Below are 21,665 nucleotides of genomic sequence, written 5' to 3' on the forward strand. Positions count from 1 at the left end.
AGTCTGGTCCAAATTGACAGATGGCAGGGAGAACACCAGTAGTCGGGACCAATAATACCACCAACAATACACTATTGCGCCACAAAATACATCCCCAAAAACTGTCACTGGCTGGACATGAGGAGGGTTCAGGAGGCCCACTGGGCATCCGCCCACTGGGAAGTTGCCCTGTAGGGTCTACAACCAAGTTCATCCCTAGGTGGAGTCCTGGAAGTTGAACAAGAACCTATCAGACATTTTTGGTACATGGGTTTTCCCATGAGTAGTGTACAAAATTAAAATACATAACCTAATACCTAATTTCTGTTCTGCTAGATTTATTTTAGGGGATGTATCGTTTCTCAGGAGGGTGTCCTTTCTGCTGCAGCTGGTGGCAATAGAAGGATGGAACTGAGCATGCTCTTTGGTCTCAGTGAGCAGGACAGTAGAAATTAGAAAAAGAGTCAAACAGCAGGTGGCGCTATACAGATAGATTTCACTGAATAATTCAGTAGCTGTAATATATTTTTAATTACATGCAATTACAAAGGTATTCAGTACCAGGTGCTTGTATAATAACTAGTGTGGAGCGAAGTTAACAAATTGACTTTGATCCAAATTTCTGAAAAACATTGATTTGCCACGAAGCCAAATTTCCTCATGCTTCTTGGTAACAAATACATTTTTCCTGAAATAGCTGTAAAAAAAAACAAAAAAGAAAACATACCCCCCATATCCATTCAGAGAGGCTTCTGCGTCCAGCTTGATAAAAAAAAAAAAACGCGCCAACATCTCTTGTGCATTGGCCAGGGCGCGGTAACATCATGACATCACCATGCCCAGCCAGTGTGATGACATGGTGACCTTATCACATCATTACACGCGAGATTTGGCGCGTTTTCTTCAATCAAGATGGCTGCGACAGATCTCTGTGAGCAAATGGGTGAGGTGAGTATGTGCTTTTTTGTTTTTAACCCCAGAAAGGCCTAAATGTGACTGTCAGATGCCGCAATCAGCATTTGAATGCAGCATCTGAGGGGTTCAATGACAGGAGCAGCGTGATTGCCGTCGCCCTTCATTGCTCCCGCTATACAATGGAATGTGATTCGTGACAAAGTAATTCAGAACAAATAGAATTTCTTCGTGAACTTTGGCGAAGCATCCGAATCGAGTTTTTGATTACGTCGCTCTTCTATAGACTTGAAGAAAATTGCACACTGGAAAAGTTAAAATCTTACATTAAAAGCTATTCAGTGAAGTTTAGGAACTTCAAATATTTATTTAACAAATTTATTAGGCCTCTTTCACATTTGCGTTTACCATCTCTGGCAGGCTGTTTTGGCTGTTTCACTGCCGGATGCTACCTGACACCCACCGGCAGTGTTTTTTTATCAGGCTGATTCTCTGCATATTTGCCGGGTGGCAGCTGGATCTCTGTCAGTCCTCATTGTAGTAAATGGGGCTGAACGGCGATGCAGTAGCTTCTGGCACATCCAGAATGCAGAGAGAGAGAGAGCCTGCCTGTCAGATTTCAAAGCGCTAGTGTGAAACAAGCCATATTAGCATCTCTGCAAAAGAAATTTTTTTTATTCATTTGCTCACTGATTTTTCAAGTGCCTTGAAGGTGGTCCACTCCCAATATGGTGACGTGCTCTCTGCTTGGAGCTGCATTACAACCTCTCCCTCTGTTCTGAGTGATGGCTGTAGTGTCCAACAAGAAGCACATTTCCTTCTGACTATGGTTAGGGCAAGTCCTACTTGCACAAAAATGTGTGATTTCTTGTGTGGGATTAGCAGGGCCACTCACTTCAAACATTTTTTCATTTATACCATAAATCTAAGCCCGCACTCAGCTGTTGCACATTTCAGTTTGTGGCACACAGGCTGCCCCCAAATAAACCTCTTAATACATTTGACATATCTTATTTCAACATTTAGACTGACATAATGTTATGCAGAGGGTGTGGAACCACTGTGTTAACTGAGCATAATTGACATGGATGTACTCATGACATTATTCTGGTAGTTCTCTGGTGTTTACCATTTAACCCCTATACAGGGATCTGGACTTTGCTGCAGGGAAACCACCAGGCCACTACCTCCTGCAGTAGTCTCTGGTTGACAGCTGACCTATGAGGGTCAAGAGACACCAATGCAGAGCACCAAGGGGTCAGGCTAAACTGTAGTCAGAGACAGGCCAAGGTCAGGCAGACAGAGTATGTGCAATGCTATAAACACTCAGAGGGCAGGCAGCTCAGGGTCATTAAGGAAGTATGGCATAAGTCAGGTAAGGCCAATGGTCACATTCAGAAAACAGGCAGAATTTAATACACAGGCAAAAAAAAAAAAAATACACAATCTTTGCAAGAAACTAACAAACTAGAACCTATTGCTCAGCACCTTTCCATTGGAGGAGGTGCCTAAGCCACCCCAAAGTGGCCAGCCATTGGCTGGGTGACAATGAGAGTGCATGTGCTTGCACTTCGTGAGCCAAGAAGTAGAGCAAGAAAGGCTGAACTTGCAAGCAGTCCACTGCCTATGTGGGGAACAGAGGTATCCCAGAATCTGGGCCACTGGGAAGAAAAGGAGAGCAAGTTGGAGCAGGTGGGCAAAGCACAGGAACGTATTAAACACTGGTCTTAATAAATTCCCTTTTTGTTGACTATTCTGTGCCATACATATATAATCTAATGAACAGAAGCTGATTGCTGTAGGCAATGACCAGTGATGAGCAGCAGGGGCAATATTTGAATTTGCGATATTTTGCAATATTTGGGTGAATATTTGTCATATATTTGTGAATTCATGATCTCGTCATTATTTTCTTGATGGCAAAAATCGGTAATCGGAAAAATTTGCGCTAAAGATTTGTAATACGAAAATTAGAGATGTACGAAAATTCGAAATCAACACTAATCCTAAAGTCTAAGATATGGCAGCTTTCTCATTGACCCACAATGCACTGCAAGAAGCAGTGAGGGATTATGGGTACTGATGAAAAAAATATAGAATATTCGCGATTACGAAGATATAGCACCATATTCTAGATATTCGCGAATTCTCAAAGTGCCCTTATTCACGATAAAAATTTGCAATTAGAATATTCACGTACAACACTAGCAATGACCCATGACGGCAGTCTGAATTGAAAACCAGTAGTCTATTAAATGAAATATATGATCTGCTAAGCCTCAGTCTATGAAATGTACTCTAAAATGCCATTGAGCATTCCTTACAAAGAATATAGAATCTCTTCTTCCATTGTCCCTGAGCAAAACCAAGTTACTGTACAAACATTTCATGCCATGCACAATATTCAGCCGTGTGCAAATGCTATAACTTCATAAACTATCACTTTACTACCTCGGTGCAATGTGTTCTCCCTCAACTACACAAGTGCTGATAAACTTATGTAATGCTAGGTCAGATGCTATACAAGTCATAAACATGAGCAATGCCAAAGGCATTGATGTCGAGTAATGTAAAATTCATGGTGTACAAAGGGAGATGCTCCTTTTTTTATTGTGTCTGCTGACTCATAGTAGCAAAGTGGTCTCTAGGGTCTGAAAACCATACATTTCTTTATCAGATTTTGCTAGGAATTTTTCATAGTCCATAAATTGTAACTACTGTATTTTTCGCTTTGTAAGACGCACCTGATGATAAGACGCATCTAGGTTTTTGAGGAGGAAAATAAGAATATATATATTTTTTTAGCCAAAAGGTGTGCTTTTGGTGGGTTTTGAACTAATAGGTGGTCTGTGGATGAAACTGTTATGGAGGGATCTGTGGCTGATGTATTGTTATGGGGGATATGTGGATGACACACTTTTATGGGGGATCTGTGGATGACGCACTGTTATGGGGGATCTGTGGATTACTCACTGTTATGGGGGATCTGTGGATGACGAACTGTTATGGGGGATCTGTGGATGACACTGTTATTGGGATCTGTGGGTCGCACACTGATATGGGGATATCTGTGGGTGGCACACTGATATGGGGATATCTGTGGATGACGCACTGTTATGGGGAATATCTGTGGATGGCGCACTGTTATGGGGAATATCTGTGGATGACGCACTGTTATGGGGGATATATGTGGATGATGCACTGTTATGGGCGATGTGTGGATGATACACTGCTATGGGGGATGTGTGGATGATACACTGCTATGGGGGATGTGTGGATGACACTGTTATGGGGGGATGTGTGGATGACACTGTTATGGGGGTATCTGTGGATTACACACATAAAGCATCATATGCTGGTCCCCCTCATGGCCCTATGTGACACAGTATTACATTATTAATGTGTCCCCTCCTCTCCCTGTGTTAATAGTGACCCCATTACACCAGGCCCCACTCACAACAGTCGTTATATATAGAGTTTATTTATTTAATGCTCAAGCAGTGGCTCCATCTTTGTTAAACTACCGTAACTGTCTGTAGTAGTACTCACTAGCTCACTCAAAGCAGCGGTCACTAAAGTCAGTCACGCTCCTGCCAGCTTCATTAATCAAATTGGAGGGGCATGACTGAGTGAGGGATGTTACGCTGCTGGCCTGACCACTGCTTTGAGTGAGCTAGTGAGTACTTCTACACACGATTACGGTAGTTTAACCAAGAGGGAGCCACTGCTTGAGCATTAAATAGACCTTACATATAAAGACTACTGTGAGCGGGGCCTGGTGTAATAGAGTACAGTGACTGCACCGGGCCCAGCCGCGAGTGTGACTGCCGGCCTATAGCCTCTACTCCCACCCCGCTTACTGTAACTGATACATCGCAGGCCACGCTGTGCAGCATAGCGGCCGGCGATGTATCAGTGTCAGCCAAGAAAAAATTGCACCATTCGCTTTATAATGTGCACTGCAATTTCCCGGGGGGGGGATGTTGTGCGTCTTTTAAAGCAAAATATACAGTAATCTTATTTTTATATTAAAAAATTAATGAATTCCAAAGTTCACAAAGGAATCTGGTAGATTTAGGCCTAGTTCACAATTTAGTAATTTGGTCAGTGGTTTGCATCAGTGATTGTGATCTAAAATCAGGAGTGGACTTATACAGAAATAAGGTATAATGGAAAAATTTGCAACTGTTTTTGTGTGTTTGACATACATCTGGTTTTGGCTCACACAGTCAATGATTAAAATCACTGACTAAAACACTGAAATGTGAACTAGACCTTTGGGAGAGTTTAAATAAATTCTACTGCAGTAAAGCTCTTAAAGTGACCATCCAGTCCAAGCCTAAACTTTAAATATATATGACATATGTATAGTCAGACTTGGTGCCCTCTGATCCTCTCATGCTGTCTCTGTATTTCCACTCACGATCATGCTGTATTTCTTCCAAGATGGCCACCACCATTGCAGGCTTTCTCGTCAATGAACAGTGTAGAAATGTTTAAGACATGTCAACCCTCTCAATGCTTTGGATAGACAGCGTCTATATAATTGGCACTTGTCTATCTAAGGGCGGAGGTGGGGATATGTCTTGGGCTGGAAGGTCTCTATGAATATTTACATATGATATATTTTTGTATAGCATAATGTGTACCAATGTGCTGAGGGCATTGCCACACAGGCAGCAATGACAGGGTCACAACGAAGTCAAGAACAGCATGATTGTTAATTGACTGCATTATTTTGCAAGGAAATAACTGTTTTAACAGTTTTTTTTAGCAATAAATTAAAAAACTTCAGCAGTTTCATGCCAATGTTGCAATATCATCCACATGGTGATATGTTTTTTGCCTGTATCACTTTTCACCACTACTGAATTTCCAAATTGTCGGTGGCTCAACTAGATGGACAGGTCTCTCCCTGTACACAAACAGGGAGAGACCTGGCTATTACGCCAAGCCAGAAATGTAGAACCTGGTCGGGAGCTGCCCATGCAACTCCTCTCCCTGTTCCTGGCTACTTTTTAGGAAAGTGTACACATCAGTCCCCCCCCATTTAACCTATACACATGATGCATATGTAAAACTGTTGCCTCAGGTGACTGTAATACAAGAGGAAAATTGGCTTCTACCTCATTTATTTATTTATGTATTTATTACTTTCTTCTTCATCATCAGCATTTGCAGAATAATAGACTTCACTTGATGGACATATGTTAAAGATGAGCAAACTTCTTTAAATTGGCAAATGTGTAAAAAAAAATGTATTAGACCCAAATCAAATGCTCTGAAACGTAGTATATGGCAGTCTCTGGTCTCCTAAGATCATATTTTTACTCAAAAAGTTCAGAAAACATATATGAGTTAAGAGAGAGAGAGAGAGAGAGAGAGAGATAATACTCCACTGGAAGTGAGACATGCAACCCAACTATTCTTCCAAAAGGATAATAGTACTGAGTGTCACAGTATTACATTTATTTTCATAAAAGAACAAGAGTACTAGGAGTCTTAAAAATAAAATATCCTGGTTAGCTAAGTGGCTTTGGAGGTACTCCTGAGGGTGTCCTTTCTCATTAGGGAGACCAACAAGTATGCATAAGGAGTATTACAGTCCAGCCAATGCTGCTCCGCATTTTTTTGAAAATGTATGTACAAAATTTAGTATATTAGGTCTGCTGGCTCGGCGTTCTTTCATTTTTAGAAGGAAATCTAATTTGAATATCTTTAACAGAAACCCAATAGTATGCAAATTAGCTTGCCTTCCACAAAAAAGGGATGCCAGCAGATGCTAAATTTTGCATATAAGGCAAAGCAGTGTTGAATTGACTACCGTACTCAGCATGCATATTTGTTAGTCTACCTAATGAAAAAGAACACCCTATGCCAATCAGCTAAACAGGGCAATTTTCTCTTGAAGTGTTCAGTACTCTTGTCCCTTAAGACCTCTTGTGACTCTTGTGACCTTGAAATGAATCAAAAGAAATGTAGAACACAATTCAAATTGGTTGAATCAATTTGCTTCATCTTTACATACATGTTTTTTAGTCTTAGAAACTTTGTTACTATGTACTTTTTTGCTAGTCTCAGGTTTGCAGGATAGAAAAGTGTAGAGTGCTACTTGTGGTGACAGTAAATCTAATGACTGGGCTCCACATTTAAAGACTTCTCTCCAAATTTCTCAAAAAATTTCACCAATAGATCAATAGATAGACATGTAAGTTACCATAATTAATTTGAATGAGATCAATTGGACATAAATTGGACTTGTAAATTAGATCATGAGGAGACTGTTGGATTCTGAGCATAAATATATAATCATATGTTAAGCTTTCTAGAGCTCGCTCTTGACTAAAATGAAAAGTAAACTCCTCCAGTGAACTGGCTGAAATTGAATTGTAAACCAAATCTGACATTTATGAGTATTAGGTTTACATTGATTTATAAGGATTGATTGCAAAAATGTAAATCATTGCAAAATATGCTTCTTCAATATTAAAGCCATGACTCTGAGATTATATTAGATATGAATGACCTGAATGTCATTGGGCCTAGACGTGAAGTTGATGAATTCATGTTCCCTAAATGGAATCATTAATGAACATTTCAGGTTGTGGAATTAGAAAAGTTCTAAAGAGTGATTCATGAAAGTACATGAGATGGCTAAGTAGACTAACAGAAAAGAAGGACAATAGGACAAACAAATGGACATTGTCTCCCCCCCCCCCCCCCTCTCTCTCTCTCTCTATCTCCCTCTCTCTCTCATGCCATTATGATGCAAACCATAACCTAAAATATTCGAAAATTTTAAAAACTTCCATAACTTTTGCATATATGGAATGGCAATATTGCATAACAGCTTATACATGTGGATGCATGCTATATATCCCCATGAATAATAAAATAATAATGATATTATAAATAATTACAATAAACCATATGTGAACCCTTTTTACTTCATTATTTTCCTGTGTGGATTTGAGTGGGAGTTACTCATGTAATGAGATATGCTGAAAATTGTCTAGAAGTACAAATGAAGTAATAAATAAACAAAGCCATCAATCCCATAGATATTTAGCAAATTTTGGAAAATGACATTTACCACTTAGAATTAAATACTACTACTACAACTACTACTAATAATAATAATATTAATAATAATAATGCAACTGTGTATCTGTAAAATCTTGATAATAACAGACATTAATGAATTTCTTGAGGTTCATGTGGGTCCAATTCTAATGAATCAGTTAGAAGGTTTGCTATAATACAAGCTAATTTGACCAAAATCAAAACTGCCCAACTGGTCTAAAATTGTGTGTGTGACACTCTGAAGTCTCCATGGGCTCATATTTTTAATCTTTTTTCTTATATATATATTTTTTATTTCTCTCTCTATCTCTCTCCCCTTTCAAGCTATTTAATGCAAAGACATCATTAGCAAAGTTCACAAAATTGTGCCTTATTGGGCCAGATGCTTACTGTTGTTTATACATACATAGAAGTATTGGAAAAAACTGTTGCTTATTCTGTATCAGGAGTCCAAAAATGATCAAAATACTCTTATTGTACATGTATTAACTGTAGAAAATTTGCACTAGTTTTTTTTTGGGGGGTGGGGGGGAAGTAACAATTTGACAACCGCTATGGTCAAAATATACCTAGTTGCAACACAGTAAAAAACACTTAGTTGTGACACAGTAAAGTACACTTATTAACTGTAGAAAATTTGCAACAGTTTTCTTGGGTAAAAAGTGGAATCATACAGTGTCCAGCACAAATATGATGCTTACAATATAATATGCCAGTAGTTTTGTCCTTTTTAAAAAAAAAATCAATTAATTAGGCTTTATCCTACACATAATGCAACACTATTGACTTTTTAAAAACTGATCTGCAGTGCCGTCGTGAACGCTTAAACTCTGTAATACAGAATAAACTAGCTCATCCTATCCTGTCCCTAGTGCTAAAACTTGTCTTTCTATCAAGTAATTCAATCTATCTCACTAAATATATCTTCTGAATCTGCAATACTGTCCCTGATAATAACTATCATTTTAAAACTTTTTCTGTGTACAATTGAAGGGGATTAATGCACACATCAGTAGAGATGAGCAAATTGATTTTAAAATTTTAAAATTTAACCCAATTGTTTTTAACCATTTAAAGGAGAACTGTCACATTCTCACAGCACTACAACGGGTTATATAACAATTAAACATTTTCTGGAAATTCATTCAGCCGTCAGATTTAATTCAGGTCTAATTAAATTTGACCCAAATCAAAAGTGTTCCAAAAGGTCCAAAAATTATCTCTTTTATGTAGCAGATGCCTTCTTATCTGTAACATCTGACTTATAAAAAGTTTTAATAGAATAGAATAGAATAGAATTTTTTTTCTTATCTCTAGTTATTATTTTATAAAACGTAAAATTGTTAAACTTATTACATTGAATTATATAGTAATTCAATTATTGCTTAAAAATTGCAGGGAATTATTATCCACACACCAGTTCACTATTATTTTAGAGGCAGTTTCCCTTAAACAGGAAAACCAGTGTCGACACACCCTATTAGGGTGACAACAAAGAGGAGCTTGGGACCCAGCCTTTATCTATGTGAAATAACACATAGACACTCTAAGATTGGTTGTTTGTTACATGGACAGCCATTAAGTAGGTATACAGCACCTTGGAATTAATTACACTAAACCTGTTATGTTTTGCTGACCACAAAAGGGATTAATCTTATCTAATCTAATCTATAGAAATATGATTGTAATAAGTAATATCCTTGTAGATACTTTTTTTTTATAAAGACTTCTCAGCTGAGGTGTAAAATAAGTATAATATGCTTTCAAAAATATACCTTTGAATTTTGATTTTATGTTTTGTATTTTGCTAATCCTAAAATTATGTAATTTTGGATCCCTTTTAGTTAAATTAGACTGTGAATTTCATTATTAAACTATTAAATGGACCTTACTGTACCACTTGTGGACTATTCCAGCTTCTTACTAACATAGAGACAGTAGAAGATGGTGAATGGGGAGTGGGAAAACATGTGGCTGGCTACAAACATAGTTATGCATAGAAGCTGTATATACAAAATGGTAGATTTATTTGTCTAATCAAATATCTTTTGCAAACTTGTTAACCTTTGTTTGTTTTAGAAGCATTGGAACAATAAAGTCATATCTAGCTATTCATTTCCACTGTCGTGGAAAGCTTGAACCACTAAAGTGAAAGCTGTTGGAACGTGAACGAACCCCACTTTAATGCACATATGACCTTCGAGGACAAATGGGAAGAGATCATCTTCAAGAAGAAGAAAGATTGGATAAGGAAGAACTTTTTAAGCCATAGTTTAATTTACAAGACTCTTTTTCTTCTGTTTAAAGATTGAGTAGAGAGACCCAGTTTTTCTGAAATCTACTATAAACTGCCATATAGCACTGACTTAGAAAAACTATAACATATACTAGAAAAACTATAAGTAATAGAACTAATCCATCATTGTAGGGTTTTTTCAGGATGAACGATGAATTGTTCTTTGCCTTAGACCTGGCAAAAGAAGACTTTGTAATGTACCTGGTCACGTGATGTCAATTGCAGAAATTCAACAGAAATAATCCTCTCTTTTTTTTTCCAGTCCCTTTTGCCATTTCACATGCTTGCCACCTGTTATATCCCAGTATGCAGCAAGGCCAAGAGAACAGGAAAGGCAAATCCCAAAAATTGCTCGTAAACAGGAAGCAAATGCAAGGCAGTGATAATGTAATTCTTAGGGAAGCTATAAAATTAGGAAAAAAGTATTTGGGGGCTTTGTAGAACGGTTTAACATGCCAAGAGACCTTTTATTAAACCTTAAAATGGTATTAGAAATGCCATTTATCATTATGCAAAAAAGGAAGTTCAAATGATGCCAAGCAAATTATGTTTCCAGATGTCAGTGAGACTTCGCTGAGGTTGTTTGTCAGCTATAGTATCCTTGGCAAGGCATTTTATTCATGCCTATTATTTATTCACTTTGTTTTGTACCTTCTTTTTTTTATTGCATAACTTCTGCAAGACAATGCAATTTTCAGTTTTTGCATTTTTGTTAGTTTTTTTCTCACTGTCTTCCTGGAGCTATAACTTTTTTATTTTCCCATTCACATAGGACTTGATCTTTGCAGGACTTTCTTTTCCGTCCTGCATAATGGAAACCAGATGGAACCGTTATGCTTGCCCATAGACCTCTATTATGACAGATCAAAACGAAATGCCTCTAAAGGTTTCCATTTTGAATTAGTATAATGGAAAGCAATAACGTAATTTATAACGCTGATGTGAACTCATCCTTACTCTTTCTTATGTGACTATTTAATATTACATACAATGTAGTATGAAGCTGGTAAAAAAAAATCCAAAATGGGGTAGAATTTGAAAAAAAGAAAGCAATTCCGCCACAGTTTTATGGAATTCATTTTAACTGTATTCCCTATGCAGTAAAACTGGCCTGTTACTTTCATCCTCTGTGTTAGTATGATTAAAACCTTACCACATTTTTGTGTAGTTTTTCTTGAATTTTTATGCTTTAAAAAAATAAAAACTTTGCAAAAAATTTATCTTTTCTTTGCATTACCATATTCTGACCCCAATAACTTTTTAGTTATGTATATGGAGCTAATTTTTTTACAGGGTGGTCTGTAGTTTTTAATGATACTATTTTATAGTGTCTATGGCTTTTTGATCAGGTTTTATTCACCTTTTTCTTGGTAGGTGAAGTGGTGAAAAAAGGCAAATTGGCCTGCTGTTGATTTATTTTTATTATGAAGAAAGGGGGTGATTTGAATTTTAGGATTTTTTTTATTTTTAAACCTTGTTTTACTTCACTTATGCTTATATAAAAGGGTTTTTCTGGGAGTCTTACACTGATGATCGGTGAGGGTCTGACAACAGGGACCTCTGCCGATCATCTGTTTAAGAAGGCAGTGGAACTCATAGTAGTGCCGCGACATTCTCTCAGCCTTCCCTAGGGCATGTGACATCATGTTCATTGGTCATATGGCCTAGGAGCAGCTCAGCCTGAGCTGAGGTGCAATACCAAATATAGCCACTATACAATGGCATCAGATACTTAAAACTCCTGGAAAACACCTTTAAGTCTCCCTGCAATTGTTAGATTGCTTCTTCCATAGACTGAAATTAATTGCTATTGAAGTCTATGGAAGATCCCTGTTTTCCTATGGAGCCCTGTCTGTTTAGGCAGCTCGAGCGCTGCTCAGATGCTGTGGTCATAATTGATTGCATCCGAATGGTTAAATATCTGTGGTTGGCGTTCTTGCCAATCAATGACATTAGCTCAGAGTGTCCACTGTTTAAAACAATAGAAACCTGGAAGCCACAGTGCCATGTTTAAAGACCCAACTTCCACTATACATGTACTGTTAAAAGTCAGGCAAGTGGCTAAAATTTCTAAAATGGTCATATATTATTTATTGATTCCTGATCATAGGATCAGTTCTCAATTAAGTAATGTATTGTTTTTTCTTTTATATATTAAAAATTGTGTTAAAATAGATCTTTTTGTACCATATCCTGTATAGATTGGTTTAAATATTTACAGTTGAATCATCATACAAAAATGTTCCACACATTTCTCAGCACAGTAATGAGATTACCATAACATCAATGTTTCCAATGGGGACTCAGAATTTGATTTTGTTGTTTTAGGCCAATTAGGGTCAAATTCATTTTGACCAAAGTAATCTATGAGAGGTGAACATGCAAACTTGGCATCCTCAGGCCAATTTCAGCCACATTTTTTATCCATATTGCAGTCACTTAACCTTGACCTCTCACAGTTCTATTAAACCAACCTTAGACCAATATGGGTTGCCTGAACAGTACAACTGTCTGAAAGCAACTTCAATCCAAGCGACCTTGGATTCCCATTGCTACAAGGCAACTGTGCTAATCAACGAGTCACTGTGTTGTCTAACCCAGGGCTATGCATTTCCACAATCATTTTCAACTAAAGGATTTAAAGTATACAAATAGTGTTGAGTAAATCGAGCTTCACATATAAAGTCGATTTACTCCAAATTTAGTTTTAATGCTGGGTGCTCCAGCGAGGCAAAGTGAGTTAGCATCGAAGTCTCGTATAATCACTTTGGGTTTTGATTTTTAAACTTTAAAACCATTTTAAAACATGGATCCAAAGTCATCTCGGTATAAGACGAAACACGGATCCATGTTTTAAAATTATTTTAAAGCTTAAGAATCAAATCCCAAAGTTATTTACCAAAGTCCCGCGAGACTTCACTGGTAACTGACTTCACCTCACTGGAGCCCATACATTTGAATGCTTTATGGAGATGAATCTCCATACAGCATTTGAACTAAGTTTTGACCAAAGCGGCTTTGGATCTATGATCCGCAGCTCGCTTTGCTCAACACTAAGGCCTCGAGAGCATAGCTGAATTATGGATTTGTTTTTTATGGCATAACATATATGTTCCTAAAAGAAATAAATAGAAGAGCATCATGTGTTACAGTTGTAGTATGCTACATTTAAATGACAAGGGGACATTCACCTTTGGATGTTGAGCTCACAGCGCAACACCATGTCAGGCTAGGATAACAGTATAAACCGCTACTGCAGGCTTTCTGTTCAGGTTCGGTTCGGCCTGAAGTTACACTGAAGACACACAGGGAAATGAAGGACAGACAGTGCTTCAGGATACCATACACAAATGGATCAATGATGAATACTTTATTAGTTGTTGAACAACGCCTTTCGGGGACAGACTGTCCCCTTTGTCAGGTTCGTAAACAACATCTTTATGAACCTGACAAAGGGGACAGTCCGTCTCCAAAACGTGTTATTCCATAACTAATAAATTATTTATCAGCGATCAATTTGAGTATGGTATCCTGCAGCACCGCCTGTCCTTCATTTGCCTGCGTCTCTTCAATAAAATATGTTAATAGACAGCTATAAAGTAGCTGTGTAATTCATTAACCACTTCCCAGAGGCAATAAGTCACATCACATTTACTCAATAATAAGTAAATTAAACAAAATAACCTTTCTGGTATAAGGTGTATTTACTGTACCTCATTCTGTAGATCCCTGATCATTTTACTTTTACGCTCCATTTCCGTTTTTAGAAAATTTATCTGAAAAAAAATATACATTCAGTCAATATGGAAAATCTGAAACCAGATCTTCAGCGATTGCACAGAACTTTTTAAATAAAAATGTATTTAAGTTGAAAACAGCCAAATGAAAATATCTGAGCCTGCAGCCCATATTTTTAATCGCTGGAACGTAGCTCTAGAGAATGGTCAACAAATGGCTAAAAGTCCAATAGCTCTCTCATGCATTACAAAAAATAAAAAATAAAACATTTTCAAGGCAGAACGAAAATGTTAGAAATACAAATTTACATTTGCAAACAAATCGTAAAAGCTATTTACAATTTGCAATGCTTTGTTTTGCTTAAAAATATGTCTAGAATTAAAAAAATATATATTTCCTATTATTTCTGTTTACAATACATCTCTTTTGCAGTATTAGATGTTCCAGGGTAACAGACTTGAAACTACATCTACTGTAGGTTAATAAATATATTTTTGCATTCTGATCATGCAGGTATGTGTTACGCCATGTAGTAAGAGATAGTTTGCATCTCTGTTTAATTTTCTGTTCTTCTGATCTGTCAGAAGAACTGGAGAGAAAACAAAACAAAACAGGATCCTGTAAAAAAAAGGGACCCTGTGTCACATTTGGCATCCATTTGAGACATTTACGTCAGAGATCATTTATTTTTTTTTTTATTTTTTTTTTTGGGGGGGGGGGGGATTTTCATGCAGGACCTTTTTTTTACTGTCTAAAAAATTGATCTCAGATTCAAATGGCTCAAACAGATGGCAAATGTGCAACAGGATCCATATTTTTTTTTTATAGGCTCCTTTTTGCTTTTCCTTTTGTTTTGGTGGATCAAAAGAACAGAAAGTGAAACAAAGATGTGAACTCTCCCTAACCCTGGGTTTAGACCTGAGCGTCCTGACCTGAGCGCTGTGTATGCGCGATTCTCTGGCGTCCCACATACGCGGCTCCAGTAGTATGCGTACGCCCATTGTCGCGCGTTCCCGGAAGTCTATGTGCGGGAACGTGTGACAAGACGCCCCGAAGAAGCTCCTGTACTTCTTGGGGCGTCGGGCGTTTTACAGCGCGATCGTACGCGCTGTAAAATGCTCACGTGAGAACCATTCCCATAGGGAATCATTGGTTCTTGCCAGTTGAGCGTTTTAAAGCGCGTAGTAACGCGCTGTAAAACGCTCAGGTCTGAACCCAGCCTTCGGCCTCATGCACATGACCGTTGTGTGCATCCGTGTCCGTTGTTTCGTTTTCCATGATTTTCTGCGGACCCATTGACTTTTAATGGGTCAGTTGAAAACTCGGAAAATGCACCGTTGTTCATCCACGTCCATGATCCGTGTTTCCTGTCCGTCAAAAAAATATGACCTGTTCTATTTTTTTGACGGACAACGGTTCACGGACCCATTCAAGTCAATTGGTCTGTGAAAAAACACGGATGCACACAAGATTGTCATCCGCGTCAGGGATCCGTGTCCGTAGGCTACTTTCATACAGATGGATCCGAAGATCCGTCTGCATAAAAGATTTTTCAGAGCTGAGTTTTCACTTCGTGAAAACTCAGATCCGACAGTATATTTTAACACAGAGGCGTTCCCATAGTGATGGGGACGCTTCAAGTTAGAATATACTACGAACTGTGTACATGACTGCCCCCTGCTGCCTGGCAGCACCCGATCTCTTACAGGGGCTGTGATCCGCACAATTAACCCCTTAGGTGCCGCACCTGAGGGGTTAATTGTGCGTATCATAGCCCCTGTAAGAGATCATCTGCTGCCAGGCAGCAGGGGGCCAGACCCCCTCCCTCCCCAGTTTTAAATTCATTGGTGGCCAGTGTGGCCCGGCCCCCCCTCCCTCTACTGTATTAATTTCATTGGTGGCCAGTGCGGCCCCCCTCCCTCTACTGTATAAATTTCATTGGTGGCCAGTGCGGCCTCTCCCTATCAGATTTAACCAGACAAATCGCTCCACCAACTTTGAATGTCCATGCACCACCACCCACAGAATCGAGAGCTATCAATCTGTCAGTCCTTTTCGTGTCCAGGCCGGGTGAGGTTTCCCGTGTTGAGTCAATTTAAGCAGCAGGCTTCACTCCTGGTGGAGCTCTTCCGTCAATTCCTTTAAGTTTTAGCTTTGCAACCATACTGCCCCCAGAACCCAAGGACTTTGGTTTCCCGGAAGCTGCTCAGCGGGTCATGAGAATAAAGCCAACAGATCGCTGGTCGGCATGGTTTATGGTCGGAACTACGACGGTATCTGATCGTCTTCGAACCTCTGACCTTCGTTTTTGATTAATGAAAACATTCTTGGCAAATGTTTTTGCTTTGGTTCGTCTTGTACCGGTACAAAAATGTCACCTCTATACGGATGCCCCCGGCCGTCCCTCTTAATCATGGCCCCAGTTCCGAAAACCAACAAAATAGAAGCGGAGTCCTATTCAATTATTCCTAGCTGAAGTATTCAGGCGACCCAGCCTGCTTTAAACATTGTAAATTTTTTCAATGGTCAGCTAAGCAGGAGACACTCTCCCATATTTTTTTAAATGGTCAGCTCAGCAGCAGGCCCTTAACCATAATGTTTTAGAGGGTCAGCTCAGCATCAGGCCCTCAACTATAATTTTAAGATGGTCAGCTCAGCAGCAGACCCTCACCCATAATGTTTTAAAGGGTCATCTCAGCAGGCCCTTGCTCCAAATGCTTTAGAGGGTTACCAGCAGGCCATCAATCAGAATTGTTCAAGGGTGTGTATCATGCCCTCCTTTATATGTAACAAAGGGTGTATTGGAGTGCTGTTTCCTTGTAATTTTTGCCAGCCCTTTCACTTAGTGCATAGGCTTTATAAATGTTGGATTCCCACTACATGAACAATTGTACCACAATGTGAATGAGGCCCTCCTTTATGTGATATACAGGTTGCATTGCATTGCCTCTTGCTTGTAATTTTTGGCCGCACTTGCACTTTATATTCAAGTAAATATACAGGAAAGAATGTTTCCTAACAATTTTTCCTCTAAAATTGATTTTATCTTTGGTTTTGTGCGTATTATTGTCAGTCTGTGAAAGTGGCGTACTACTCGGACAACATCGTTCCCAGCAGCGACCTGGGAGTCCAAGATGCATCCAGACATCATCCCCATGCTGTTCCCGAACCATTTCGGTGGTGTTTCCATTAATTTCTGACCTTTTCCTATGAACCAGGCACCCTCCCCTCTACAGGGCAGGGGGTGCCTGGTTTACTGCTCGGGTTCTCCCTTTGACTTCCATTATAATCGGGTGCTTTGTAGAGCACCCGAGCATCCCGATGTGTTCAGCCAGAGCCCCCGAGCACTTTGGTGCTCAATCAACACTAATCCCGACGTGTTTGATCCGAGCACTCAAACACCCGAGCACTTTGGTGCTCGATCAACACTAATCTCAACATTTTGTTCCAAATTATGGGAAATTATAGCCCCATGACTGTTCTAATTCCAGCAGTAGTAGTAACCCTCTAAAATGATATACTTTAATTATAAACTTAAAAATATGACAAACAGAACACATATTACTAGAGTGAATTTACCAAAGGCATTGCTAATTACTGGTGGGTGGGGAAGCTATCCCTATGGTCTCACCCTAGTCTCATGCTCAGCCGAGGGACGGCCCCTGATGGTGGGGACTCCCTGTCCTCGAACCTGGACTAAAAATTCCAAATACAACCCTACTACCAGGATAGTGATGGAGGGTAGGACAATCGCCTATTGGTAGATGACAGGATATACACAATACACAAAACATACACAAACCTATAAACATAGGGTAAATGGATGGACTTTGTATACAGCCCTATTGACGCAGGTGCTAGTCAAAGGTACAAAGTACATCAAGGTATATGACACACCCCAAACATAAAGTACAATAGATACAGAGAGAACCCCAACGCATTTCCCCCACGGTGTGGGATCTTCAGGGGGTAGGTAAGATCAAATAGTTGATATCATGGATAACGTATACCCATGCTATAAAGCAATATCCGTAAATAGGGTGAAGACCACCAATATTTATGAATCGGTGTCCATTATGTATCCATCATAGTAGTAAAAGGACCATCACTTGATAAAAGAAGGAGGACAGAGCCAGTTCAATACAGCGACCAAAACGGAGGGAGGTGGTTGCTCCATATAATCACATATTTAAGAGACACTTAGTCTCAAAGAGATAAGAAGTATCCAGCTGAGTAGCAGATGGCAATAGCCACCGTAGATATCAGTTGGTTGTCAAACTGTTTGGTCGACCATACTGGTTCCTCCTGAGGTCCGATGCCTGTTCTACTCTAGAATGCTGCCTAAAATAGAATCTTTGTATATGCAAATTTTACATAACATCTGCCTTATTTTTCTTCCAGTTCAAAGTAATATCTTAAGAAAAACCTATTATAATAAAGATTACTTCAGCACTCTAGGTCTTCTATCAGTGATTATTCAAGTTTATTCACCAAGCCATACAACATTTCAACTACAAATACTTGAATAATCACTGAAAGAAGACAAAAAATGATGCAGTAATCTTTATTATAATACTTACGGGAGCCTGCAGGCTGGGACCTAACACTGCTTTCACCACCGCCAAATGGAATTTGTATATCAACGGCTGAAGTAATTCAACTGGTAGTGCTGCTGTTACTTCTTTGATGAACTAAACTATTCATACCAATCAATTCGTTCATGTCTAGTGAAAACTATACAATATCAAAATTATTTGATTAATGTTTTATTCTAGATGCATTAAATGAAAAAGTGTAGATAGCCTAATAAAGATGTTTAGCGTTTAGGCTCAAAATAAATGTGGAAACATAAAAGTTTATCTGAAACAAAAATCTATCTTTTGGTTTCTAAAACAGTGCAATGTTCTTCTGTAGTGTTGAGCGAATCGATAAAGTGGACCCTTTGATCCGAATTTCAGAATAAATTAGATTTGTCATAAAGCCGAATTTCCTCATGCTTCGTGCTAGTGAATTAATTTAACCTGAAATTGTGTAAAAAAAAAACAAAAAAAACATACTTACCTGATTACCATGACCCATTTGCTCGTGACTGGCTGGCATCCTCCATCTTGAAGATCTCGCACGAAATCCTATGTGCGGTGACGTATGGTGTCACCACACTGGCCGACATGATGATGTCATCAGATCTTCAAACAAGATGTCGGTGGCCGGCCTGTCGTAAGCAAATGGACCAAGTAGGTATGATTTTTTTTGTTTTACACTGTTATTTACATGGGATGCTGCACCCCTAAGATGCTGCATTTGTACATGCAGCATCTGAGGGGTACAATGATGTCAGCAGCGCAATCGCCGATCCCTGTCATTGCACCAGCTACTTACAAAGAAATGTGCTTTGTGACAAAGTAATTAGTAAAATTCTGGGAAGCAGCCAAATCGAATTTTCTAATTCTTCGCTCATCTCTAGTCTGCTGCATTACCAGACATACAGTAGTCCATAAACAAGATTGGCAATGTATTGAGAAGAAAAGCAGACTGGATGGCTTCTTTAAAGAGTAACTAAACATTTATTAAAGTTTATTAGGAAGTGTTCTAAATGTCCTAAAAATACATTTTCTAATATACTTTATTAATTCATTTTGCTGTTTTACTAAGGTCATATGCAGGAAGCAAACAAAAAAAGGTATGGCAGCACAACATTTCACATACAAACAATAAAACTGAAAAATAAGGATTATTCTAACTTAAAGTGGTATTATACCTACTATAAATGAAAAAAAAAGCTATTTGCGCACATTTTTGATCAAACATGTGTCGGACCCATTTACCAGGCGTCAAGGTGGCTTCTGCAGATGGGTCCCTAACACTAACAGAACTGCCTCTAAGCTAATAGGCACTCAAAGCCCTGGGTGCTAACGCACTTTAGATTTACATTTGTGCATCATTCACATATCAGAGGTGTATGTATTCCCCTGTACTGGATCAATTGAGGCCACAACAAACACTGTACAGGCAGAAGATACATTGCTGATTATGCTAATGTCCCCGGACCCCCACATACACAGCTCGACTAAATGTTAGCATGGCAAATCTGTACCCTGTACCCTCTTTCCTGTGCCTGCATTTGAGTTTTCAGCCTAGCAGAGCCGACACAGGCAGGAGCCCATTGTACTCAGCGAATCCTTGCATAGCAAATCCATACAGGGTACAGATAAGTTATATCAACATTTAGCCTAGCTGTGGGAAGGGGGGGGGGACATAGACAGGAGCAATGATGTGGGCCCCTGACTATACAGTGTTCGCTGTGGGCCCCATTGCTCCAGGACAGTGGAATCCACACACAGCTTACAAGTCAGGGATGTGCAGATATGAATCTAAAGCACAATAGGCCTCCAGAACTTTGAGTACCTATTTCCTTAATAAAACAAAAAAGTATATTAGAAAAAATGACTTATTTAGAACACTTCTAAACAAACTTTTATAAAAGTTGAGTTACTCTTTAAGACACAGATTTGATTTTCTATTACGATTTAGACAAACTGCAGCAGGTAGCCAAAAAGAGTAGAGAGCAGATATAAAGATGTGTCCTAACTTAACTTTCTTTCTCACAATGCAAATTTAATTAAATATTGCAACAGGTTTGCAAAACCCTAGAATGGCTACAAAACCACATCACAACCACTGGGTGGTAACATATAAAAATGTATACCATAACATAAAATGTATACCATACGCTGGCAGAGAATTGCTAAATCATGTACTTCCAGTGCTGGTCAGCTCGCATCACTCATCTCGGAATACTGTATTTTAAGCCAAGATGAAAGGCAAGGAGGGACACATCCACGCTATAGGTGCAGCCATGTAAGATGCCACAATACCGCAATCAGGTACCATTATTCCTTGGCTTAAAATGACTGAGAGAATCTGATCAACTGATTGACTTGGACAAAAGGGGATCAATGTGCTATTTATGCACAGCTCCCCTCGCTTGTCTGCTATATGTCTAGCAATGGTATCAACTTTAACCTAAAAATGCTTGGTCCTGCTTACACAAGTTTATAGCATATTTATTGGAAAATACTTTGTGGAACTGGAGACCCTTTAGTCGAGTCATACAAGGTAATCTATGTTAAGAAGCTATTAATAGCTTAGGGCTCTTTCACACTTGCGTTGTCCGGATCCGGCATAGAGTTCCGTCGTCGGTGCTCTATGCCGGAAGAATCCTGATCAGTTTTATCCTAATGCATTCTGAATGGAGTGAAATCCGTTCAGGATGCATCAGGATGTCTTCAGTTCTGGAACAGAACGTTTTTTGGCCGGAGACAATACTGCAGCATGCTGCGGTTTTTGCTCCGGCCAAAAATCCTGAAGACTTGCCGCAAGGCCGGATCCGGAATTAATGCCCTTTGAAAGGCATTGTTCCGGATCCGGCCTTAAGCTAAACGTCGTTTCGGCGCATTGCCGGATCCGACGTTTAGCTTTTTCTGAATGGTTACCATGGCTGCCGGGACGCTAAAGTCCTGGCAGCCATGGTAAAGTGTAGCGGGGAGCGGGGGAGCAGTATAATTACCGTCCGTGCGGCTCCCGGGGCGCTCCAGAGTGACGTCAGGGCACCCCACGCGCATGGATGACGTGATTGCATGGCACGTCATCCATGCGC

General features: G+C 39.2%; 1 protein-coding gene across 1 annotated transcript in view; it reads right to left on the reverse strand.

Annotated features, from left to right (window-relative positions):
• Positions 1-21,665, reverse strand: part of LUZP2 (leucine zipper protein 2) — a 586,300-nt gene that overhangs the window by 218,919 nt on the left and 345,716 nt on the right. Inside the window, exon 5 of the mRNA XM_044269274.1 lies at positions 13,984-14,046. Within this exon, the coding sequence (XP_044125209.1) occupies positions 13,984-14,046 (63 nt within the window). The remainder of the gene's footprint in view (positions 1-13,983; positions 14,047-21,665) is intronic.

Source organism: Bufo gargarizans, chromosome 10 (genome assembly GCF_014858855.1).
Source record: "Bufo gargarizans isolate SCDJY-AF-19 chromosome 10, ASM1485885v1, whole genome shotgun sequence".
Taxonomy (NCBI): Eukaryota; Metazoa; Chordata; class Amphibia; order Anura; family Bufonidae; genus Bufo; species Bufo gargarizans.